This window comes from Anolis sagrei, chromosome 3 (assembly GCF_037176765.1).
Source record: "Anolis sagrei isolate rAnoSag1 chromosome 3, rAnoSag1.mat, whole genome shotgun sequence".
Classification (NCBI taxonomy): Eukaryota; Metazoa; Chordata; class Lepidosauria; order Squamata; family Dactyloidae; genus Anolis; species Anolis sagrei.
Genome location: NC_090023.1, coordinates 159666729 through 159677710, shown reverse-complemented (window position 1 = coordinate 159677710; position 10982 = coordinate 159666729). Strand labels below are relative to the sequence as shown.

The window sequence follows — 10982 nt, the reverse complement described above, 5'->3', positions numbered from 1 at the left end:
CTTATGAGAGGAACAACAAAAGGGAGTATCATATCACTCTCCAAAGGCACAATGGAAAAACCAAGTTTTGAGATCTTTCTCACCAGGCAGTGAGTTCTAGACTTGGGGGGCCACAGCGGAGAAGGCTCTCTCCCTCGTTCCCACAAGTCATTATTTATTTATTTATTTATTTATTTGGAGTGCTTCTACCCCGCCCTTCTCAACCCTCTAGGGGGGGACTCAGGGTGGCTTACAAAAGGCACAATTTGATGCCCAACAATTGAATTGTGCTTGGAACTGGATTGGCAGCCAGTGGAGCTGACATAACAGGGGGGTGGTATGCTCCCTGTATGATGCTCCGGTGAGTAATCTAGCCGCCACCCGTTGGACTAATTGAAGTTTCCGAACAGTCTTCAAAGGCAACCCCATGTAGAGCGCGTTGCAGTAATCTATTCGGGATGTAACAAGAGGAAAGGGCGAAAGGAGGACCTCCCCCAAAGATTGACGGGATTGGGCGGGTTTTGGAAGGAGATACGGTCACGAAGGTAGGAGAGTCCCAAACCATTTACGGCTTTATAGGTGATAACCTGCACCTTGAATTGGGACAGGAAAATAAATGGCAGCCAATGGAGCTCCTTAAACAGGGGGTTGACCGCTCCCTTTGGCTGATTTAGGCCAAAGGGTTCACCCAAGTTATATTCATTCATTTCATAAGTTCTGCATGTTTGAATCAAAACACATATAGATCGGAATGCGATTTGTTGTGCCTCTTCTACTAGGCACGCCAAGCCCAGATATTAAGAGGCAAGGGTGCATTTTTGTTGCCCCAAGCTGCCATGCCAGGTGTTTGTTCAGTTATTTTCCATTCAGAAATTATCCAGAAATCATGTGAAATATGTCAGCGATGCAGAAAGGGCATGTTAAATAAAATAGATCATCTCTCTGAGAAAGGTAAAAAATCAAAATATCAGTGCGCATTAAGCTAAAAAATTAAGCTATCGAGGTGCTCCACCCATTTCAAATAAATGCCAGGTGTGCATCAGGGTGGGACTTTGGCATGTATAAAAAACTACCTATGTTTAAGAAGTGCCCATTGATTTATTGGCTTAAGGACTAAAGCTGTTGGAAGCAAGCATGTCTGGCAAGAATATCCAGGGATTTGCTCAACAAGCAGAGCGCACAATGCATGATGCTGGTAAGAAACATTTTCAACATTTTACTCTTTCGTTTTAATATTAGAAATCCAATGAAAAAATTGGTTCTCAGGACTTGTTGATACATTCAGGAGAATCAAGTTTTCCCTGCTTGATGTCAGTTGAACCTGCAGGAGGTAGTGTTATGAACTGAAATGTATGTATGTTAATGAGAACTGGAAAAAGGTATTTTACCACATGAGACAAAAAGCAAAATGGGTGCCAGCATCCTAAATACAGAGGCTTGCTGGACCGGTAATTGACTCCTACTTTGATGGCACAAGTTCTTACATCACAACGGAGGGTATCAGGCTATCTGAAAGACTGCAGGACAGGTAATATAGTACACATAGGTCAGTCCCTAATATCGTGGCACTACTTCATGGTTTCCATATGTAGGGAGATGTTTAAGAAATAAATAAATGAGTTTCAACAATTCAAACGTGGATATCCCCATGCTAAGCCTACTGCATTGAGACTTAAATAAGTTTGTAGCATTACTCAGTCTACTTCATAAGATACAAAATGAAGATGGAAGATAAGATGCATCTAATGAAGTCAATTGAATCCACAAGACCTCAAGTTGTAGATTTCTTCATTTCAGATTCAAAGGGAATACAAGAGCTCTGGTCTATTCATTATATCACATTGACTTCACTGCCATAAGAGCACTGGAGACCCCGGTGGCGTAGTGGGTTAAACCCTTGTGCCAGCAGGACTGGTCGCAGGTTCGAATCCAGGGAGGGATGGATGAGCTCCTATCAGCTCCAGCTCCTCATGCGGGGACATGAGAGAAGCCTCCCACAAGGATAATAAAAACATCAATTCATCCAAGCATCCCCTGAGCAACGTCCTTGCAGATGGCCAATTCTCCACACCAGAAGCGAATTGCAGTTTCTCAAGTTGCTCCTGACACAACAAAAAAATAAATAAAAATAAAATAAAGCTGCCATAAGATGTGATTATGGACAACTAAAGTGGCTTTAAAAGGGGCTTCAGATGCATTAATAGAAAATTGGGCTTTTGTTGTTCAAAAGTTATGGTGAGGACCACTATGTGTAGAGGTAGCATTCCACCAAATACCAGTTACTGGGAAGCAACATTATTTTTTTAATAATAGCTTTTTTATTGTGTTGTTTAATGTTTTTGCTTTTAATGTAACTGTTTATTTTTTTACTGTATATCATTTATGGCATTGAATTGCTGGCTATTTTGTAAGGTTGCTCTGAGTTCCCTTCAGGGATGAGAAGGGTAAGGTATAAATGGAGTAAATAAATCTATATAAATAAAAATGTAATGTTAGTTTGTGGGATTAACATAACTCAAAAACCACTGGACGAATTGACACCAAATTTGGACACAATACACCTATCAGGCCAATGAGTGACCATCACTCATAAAAACACAAAAAACACAGCAGAAGGGACTTTAAAAGCAAAAAGTCACTACAGCGCATGTGCAAAAACAACTCCTCTGGCAAACAAAACATACAACAGCATATCCACACTCTCTTCCGGACTACAGCTCCCAGCATCCCCTAGACCAGTCCCTTTAGGAGAGAAGGATGATACAAATGCACTGCTTCCAAGATGCAAACTTTCTTCTCCTTGGATTTCTTTGAGAGCATCCCAATCCCTGCATATTTCCAATTTCCAATACCTAGACTGCAACTCCCACCAATCCTCCCAATAGATAGATTAGATAGAGATAGATAGGTAGGTAGGTAGATAGATCAGGTGGACTGCTGGGAGTTGCAGTCCAAGAATAGGCAGAGAAGGAAGAACAGGGAGAAAGAGGAAGGGAAAGAAAAGGGGGAGAAGGAAGGGAAGAGGAAGAGAAGGGAGGAAGGAGAGAAGGAAAGAAAAAAAGGAAAGGAAGGAGAGAGAAAAAGAAGAAGAGAAAGAGGGAGGGAAGGTTGGCCACAGCAATGCATGGCGGGTACAGCTATTAATAAATAAATAAACAATGAGTGAAATAGGGCACTCATGGCTTGGCCACAAACTTCCCATAGGCAGCTGGTCACTATGGAGAATAGGATGATGGACTAGACCAGTGGTTCTCAACCTGGGGTCACCAGATGTTTTTGGCCTACAATTCCCAGAAATCCCAGCCAGTTTCCCAGCTGTTAGGATTTCTGGGAGTTGAAGGCCAAAAAACATCTGTGGACCCCAGGTTGAGAATCACTGGACTAGATAGACATTTGGTGTGACCCATTAGGCTTCCCTTATATTAGTCTGGCTACTGAAGCAACTGGATTGCAAGGTATCTGCATCCTACCAGAGATGCCTTATATTGGAATAGCCATTAGACAGCAGAGCTTGGAAATGTTACTTTTTGGGGAAGTACAGCTTCAAGAATTCCCCAAACCTCATAGCTAGTGGTCATGCTGGAATGAGTATCTGAGAGTTGTGATCCTTTCCTAAGTTCTGGAAAATACATGTAGCATTAATGAGACATATATGTGTGTTAAACTGCAGGAGAAAACAGTCTAGCAAAATCTGGAGGGCTACCGTCCCAGCTAGTAACTTTGGTGTCAGTGGGGCAGTAAATCCATTCTTGGTTTCAGTGTGAATTTTAACAAAACTATCCATGGTACTGAACCTATTCTTAGGATGGGCTTCAACACTTTGGAGTGAGCCTTTGAAATACAGATTAAATTGAAAGTAGATCTACTACCGTAATGACCTAGCTGCCAATGTGCTTATCCCAAGACTGAATGATAACACTGGATATACACATTTTGGTGCCTCTAATGTCAGACCTGTTTCTGGGTATATTTGACATGCTGATTCAAAAAATGGCACCAGTGTTCCTATATCAGTTCTAGTTTTTAAGATATGGACCATTTGCCATCTACCATCTGCTTGGCCATAGAAAACCATGATAACTATACCTAATAAACTAGAGCTGATTTGGTCTATCCAATACCATTTTCTGAATTCACACCCCAAATTAACCCAGGAACAAGCCTAAAAACCAAAGTCGTGTGTGTGTGTGTGTGTGCATATATCTATTTAAATAAAAATGCAATGTTTGTTTGTGGGATTAACATAACGGGACGAATTGACACCAAATTTGGACACAATACACTTATCAGGCCAACAAGTGACCATTACTCATAAAAACATTGAAAAACACAGCAGAAGGGACTTAAAAAGCCAAAAGAACAAAAATTACAATGCATGCACAAAACCACATATATACACAAACATACATATATATACATATACACAAACATACACACATTCATACACACACACAAAACACATATACACAGTCTGGGCCACAGCAACGTGTGGCAGGGGATATATATATATATATATATATATATATATATATATATATATAGTTGGACTGTGTATATTGTGTATATTGTTTTATCTTATTGTATTGAATCCTCTGTTGTTAGCCGGCCTGAGTCCCTCTCCAGAGGTCAAGAAGACCGGGTTATAAAAACTCTAAATAAATAAATAAATAAATAAATTTTATACCTAATCCAGTGCTTAAAAAGTCACTGTCTTTCCACAAAAAAGAAGAAAATATCCATGTTGAAAAACAATCTAATTCATGTCCTTAAATGCCGCTTATCTGTTAGGTCACCATCACTCAGCCAGGTGGTGTGATAAGAGAGATGTTTTTCATATTGTATGTACATACTCAGCACTCTCTCTCAAAGAACATCTTGTTAGTGTCAGCTGATGTGTGGTGGATAACATTATCATTTAAAGCTACCATGTCTCTTAAGTATGTTAAAATGTGAGTATGGCCATGTGACCCTCAAGCCTGATCATGACACAGCTCCTCCATGACACACCATCATTCAGAGCTGTGTCATGGTCAGGCTTGTGGGTCACATGGCCATACTCACATTTTAACATACTTAAGAGACATGGTAGCTTTAAATGATAATGTTATCCACCACACATCAGCTGACACTAACAAGATGTTCTTTGAGAGAGAGTGCTGAGTATGTACATACAATATGAAAAACATCTCTCTTATCACACCACCTGGCTGAGTGATGGTGTGATATCCATCTCAGTCCTACGATGCCTTCTGCATACAGGTGGCAGCCTGGGTACATCGTAGGACTGAGATGGATTTCAGGCACAGCTCAGTTTAGTAACACACCCAGTTGGACATAGGGGGGTTGAGCAGAGCTTCAGTTGCTTTCTTAATGCTGCCAGGATGCTTTCTCCACAGATCCTGCCATTCACCATCACACAACGTAAGGCAACTTCTAGTGGGTCTCCCTAGAGCAGGGGTCTTCGAACTTTTTAAACAGAGGGCCGGGCCACAGTCCTTCAAACTGTTGGAGGGCCAGATTACAATACATGCATGAATTCCTATGCACACTGCACATATCTTATTTGTAGTGCAAAAAAAACACTTAAAAACAATACAATAATTAAAATGAAGAACAATTTTAACAAATATAAATTTATTAGTATTTCAATGGGAAGTTTGGGCTTGCTTTTGACTGATGAGATAGAATTGTTGTTGTTGTTGTATGCTTTCAAGTCATTTCACACTTACGTTGAACTTGAGTGAGGGCCAGGTAAAGACCTTGGAGGGCCATATCTGGCCCTCGGGCCTTAGTTTGAGGACCCCTGCCCTAGAGGAAGCATCCCGACAGCATGCTAGGATGCTTCCCTGGGAACACTGGAGGATTCCCGTGTTCCATAGAGAAGAATGGAAGAAGTCCGTGGCAACGTTTCCCCCCTTTAGGATGAGGTAAGAGGTGCTGCAGGTGATACAGCACATAGAGCAGGCATGTAGCCGGGGGGGGGGGGGGGGGGGGGGCTTGAGGGGCTTCAGCCCCCCCCCCCCCCGAAATTCTCATGGTGGTTCACGAAAAGGCCTTACTGGTGCTATTTAAACTGTTATGTTTATTCATATCATGATCTGATGACCATACTCAATATATCCCATATGCATGGGGGTATTGGGGTAATGATACAAAAGGTTTGCTAGGCTAGACCCTCTTTCACTCAGACTCAGCCCCCCCCCCCGAAACTCAGCCCCCCCGAAACCCCCCCTGAAATTTTTTTAGCCCCTCCCCCCGAAACGAAATCCTGGCTACGGGCCTGACATAGAGCAATCGTTTCTCCCCACTGCTCCACAGATTTGGATCTCAGTATGATGAGGTTTCTTACTCCAATTTGTTATGACCTGGCAGGAGACTGTACGTTTCCTTTTAAAATGCATCTCCTCCAGAACTAAAAAGAGAAAGCATCTCAAGAGACACCAAGGAAAGTCTTTTTTTAGTTCATGCATGAGAAACAGTCAAACTGGGCCTGCCCATTATTTAATTTGGGTTACGAAAGTAAATTAGGTTCAGCTGCATGCCATACATTTCAATACATTTCAATACATGCCATACATTTGCTGTTTAGCTAAAAAATACCTCACCACCCTTTTGCTTTCCCGGTCTGAGTACCATGCATCTTTTGGCAGAACCAGGTGGTTCACATGGCACATCACAATTAACAACTAATGGGTTGTGTGATCAGTTTAGTTGTGCCTGTTTTAATGTTGTTTAATTCGTTTGAGTCACAATTTGAACAGGTCTCATCTATTGTTTTCTTTTTACCCCCACTCTCTAACTGTACTTCTGACTTCTTGACCCACGTTGGACAACTAACAAATCTTGTTTTTCCTGATTTCAGCAAACAGTCTGGGAAAGGCCACACAGCAAGGCATGAACCAAGTTTCGGAGGCAGGCCAGAAAGGTATGAGAGAAATAAGCTGTGGTTTAAACTGGGCATGCTAAAAGAACAAATTCAACCATTTGTACTCAAGCCATAACACAAACAGAAGCAAGTCCATGCCTTAGTCACTTCCAGGTTGGACTACTGTAATGCACTCTACATGGGGCTGCCCTTGAAAACGGCCCGGAAATTTCAATTGGTCCAACGGATGGCGGCCAGGTTGTTAACTGGTGCTCCTTACAGAGAGAGGTCAACCCTCCTGTTTAAGGAGCTCCACTGGCTGCCTTTCATTTTCCGGTCCCAATTCAAGGTGCAGGTGCTTACCTACAAAGCCCTACACGGTTTGGGACCCGCCTACCTGCATGACCGCATCTCTGTGTACGAACCCACACGATCTCCTCGTTCATCTGGAGAGGCCCTGCTCACGATCCCACCGGCATCGCAAGCGCGACTGGTGGGGACGCGTGATAGGGCCTTCTCGGTGGTGGCCCCTCGTCTCTGGAACTCTCTCCCTAAGGATATCAGGCAGGCCCCATCGCTAGCTATCTTTAGGAGGAGCTTGAAAATGTGGTTGTTCCAGTGTGCCTTTCCAGAATAAGGAAACTCCTAGCATTATGTCCCAATGCACTTTATTAGAGATTCAGGATATCTGCATGCCCATCCCCCTCCAAACACCTCACCTTGTCATGCCCAGCATTTTTAATTTTAATTATTACATTTGGCCCGGCCATTATTTTAACTGCGTCATTGGATGTTGTTAATGTATTGCTATTCTTTGCTATTGCTTTGTTTTTTGAGTTATTGTGTTGTTGTTGTTGTTTTATTGTTGTATTTGGACTCAGCCTCTTGTAAGCCGCACCGAGTCCTTCGGGAGATGGTAACGGGGTACAAATAAAGGTTTATTATATTATTATTATTATTATTATTATTATTATTATTATTATTATTAGATATGCACTGGGGAGAAACTGGGGATCTCAGACCTGTCATTGTCTCCTCCAGATGTGTTGATCTGCAAGCCCCAACACTTTACTGACAGAGGTTCTAACCAAGACATCAGGAAGTGCTGGGTTGGGAGAAGTAGAGTCACTGCCTGTTTGATTTGTAATGCTTGTCCATAATCCTTAGTGCCTAAGAGACATCTGCTCAAGCTATACTTCCTGGGCAGAGCACATGAAAAAAAATCTTAGATGAGGCGCAAGAATCACTAAGGGCTGTGCCAAGAAGTCCAGAAAAACAACCCTAGTGGGCTGGATAGACTAACAGGCTTTACATGAAAATGTCTTGTATATGATATGACTCCTGTACCTGCAGTGGATACTTTCCTGAACTTACTATGGATAATAGCAAACTTCATTGAAATAGATGGCTTCTGCTAGATCATCACAGAAGACCTAGACTAGTGGTTCTCAACCTGTGCGTCCCCAAGTGTTTTGGCTTACAACTCCCAGAAATCCCAGCCAATTTACCAGCTGTTAGGATTTCTGGGATTTGAAGGCTGAAACTTCCGGTGACCCACAGGTTGAGAACCTTCATATAAAAGCATACAACTGCAATATACATTAAATAAATTATATAATTACCAAATCATGGCATTAAAACCTCAGGTAATAAGAACACAAAAGTATGGTTAGAACGGAAAATTACATACAGAGGTATGAAAAATAAAAAAAACTCGCAAACAATACTAAAAAATGCTGCAGTGCTAAACTAACAATACAACAGTACTATGCTCAAAGTTGAATCAACCAGATTTTGATAATTTAAGGTTCTAGATAAATGGTTCTCAACCTGGGGTCCCCAGATGTTTTTGGCCTACAACTCCCAGAAATCCCAGTCAGTTTACCAGCTGTTAGGATTTCTGGGAGTTGAAGGCCAAAAACATCTGGGGACCCCAGGTTGAGAACCACTGTTCTAGATCAATGGTTCTCAACCTGTGGGTCCCCAGATGTTTTGGCCTTCAACTCCCAGAAATCCTAACAGCTAGTAAACTGGCTGGGATTTCTGGGAGTTGTAGGCCAAAACACCTGGGGACCCACAAGTTGAGAACCACCGCTCTAGATAAACAGGATTTCTAGATATGTTCATGTTTTCTATCAAAGTTTTTTATGTTTTTCATAGTGTTTTTATAATTTTTCTTAACAAAAAATATTATAAAATTACTGATACAAATTGAAAAAGAAATAGAAATAAAAGTAACTACAACTAAGATCCCTCCCCCCCCCCCCCAGCAAGCATGCAAAGAATGAGAAAGTACTTCATCAGTGTCACAAATGGTCGGTGAAGGGACAGCTCCCCTGGTGGCCAGAATACCCTCAAGAAAAGCTGGAATGTTAAATTGCCTCTGTGTCTATCTATATATGTTGTGTGTCTATGGTATTGAATGTTTGCCACGTATATGTACATTGTAATCCGCCCTGAGTCCCCTGAATAGAAGGGCAGAATATAAATACTGTAAATAAATAAACTTAACAATGGTTTATATATTTTACCAATGTAATGTTCATCGTTGGTACATAATTAAAACTCAAACTCTGATTTCTTTATATAACGTTTCCAGACTCTGAACTTGAACTCAACCGTAGTAGCAACTGGTATAAATGAACACTTTCCCCAGCAAAACCAAGCAACAAGGCACCATTTTCTTGTGTCCAGCAGAATCTTCCCATGTTCTGTTCCATTATTACCTTATTCTTTTCAGAACAATGTTGCTTAGGGACACCACTAACAAACTATGCATGTTGAAGCACGAAGTGTGTGTGTGTGTGGTCAATATTACACTGAAATGAAATATAGCAGGTTGTTGTCAGCAACTAGGCCACCCAATATTAGGAAAGCTGGATTCATGTTTTTATAAACCACACACACAAACACAACAGGTCTATACCACAAAAATGATCTTTCTTTCCTTTTCAGCTGTGGACCAGACTTGCAAGAGGGTTCAAGAAGGTGTCGACAAAGCAACGGGAGAAGCAGCAAACGCCATATCTGGCCTTGAGAAAAAAATTGGACTTAAGAAATGAGGATAGCTATCACTAGATAAATATAGCTGAGCAACTCTAGACCTGCGTTTCCCTCTTCCGCTTCTATTATAATCATTATCTTTGCATAAAATGTGGAATATATTCTTCTTTTATGTTCATTTTAATTGGTGTACTTTCTGAAAAGAAAAGAAAAAGATTGTGTACAACCTCCAGAAGATGACAACATCTTCATGATCCACTGACCAACAGCGCGCGGTCCTTCATCACTTGCAACTGTAGGAGGATTTGCTGAATGATCATCTCTCTGGTCTAATGATAATGACCATAAAACAAATTCATCACCCCATTAAGATGTTTTTATCCCCCTCCCTTCATTTTTAAAGTACAGATGAGACGTCAGAACAAAGCAAAGGAGAAAATAATATGGCCTTCCCAACAGAGGTGGTTGGACTACAACTCCCAGCATTCCTCACTATTGGCTATTCTGAATAGGGCTACTGGACCTTGCAGTCCAACAATATCTGGAGGGCAGCATGAAACTAAGAAGGTCACCCAGTTGAGAAACTGCAGACATCCCCAAACTATGTCTGTTTTTGAGATCTTTTTTGAGTGTATTGATATAGCCAGCTTGCCCTTTTTGCATGTGGTCGAAATACAATAAAGGCAGTGGATGCCCAGTGATATCAACTCTTAGTACTTAGATGGGAGACCAACAACAAATCCTATATTAATGTATTGTCAAAGGCTTTCAAGGCCGGAATCACTGGATTGTTGTAGGTTTTTTGGGCTATATGGCCATGTTCTAGAAGCATTTTCTCCTGACGTTTCGCCTGCATCTATGGCAAGCATCCTCACAACCTCTGAGGATGCTTGCCATAGATGCAGGTGAAATGTCAGGAGAGAATGCTTCTAGAACATGGCCATATAGCCCAAAAAGTCTACAATAATCCAAGTCCTATATTTCAGATGAAAGAATTGGCCAAACCACCTCTGCCTAAGAAAAAACCTTTATGGATCGCTAGAAGTCGACAGTTGACTTGAAGGCACACACAAACACTTCTTTGTGTGCAGTTTGCGCAAGTTGTTAAATCATGATGGCTTTGGAAGTTTGTGTT

At 41.5% G+C, this 10982-nt stretch overlaps 1 protein-coding gene across 1 annotated transcript; it reads left to right on the top strand.

The window, feature by feature from the left end:
* The first annotated feature begins 1022 nt into the window (after positions 1-1022).
* On the top strand, positions 1023-10672 carry ADIRF (adipogenesis regulatory factor). The gene is made up of 3 exons (XM_060766846.2): positions 1023-1174; positions 6842-6904; positions 9800-10672. Exons 1-3 carry the CDS (start codon positions 1114-1116, stop codon positions 9904-9906), a joined length of 231 nt encoding a protein of 76 aa, XP_060622829.1. The 5' UTR covers positions 1023-1113; the 3' UTR covers positions 9907-10672.
* The last annotated feature ends 310 nt before the right edge of the window (positions 10673-10982 follow it).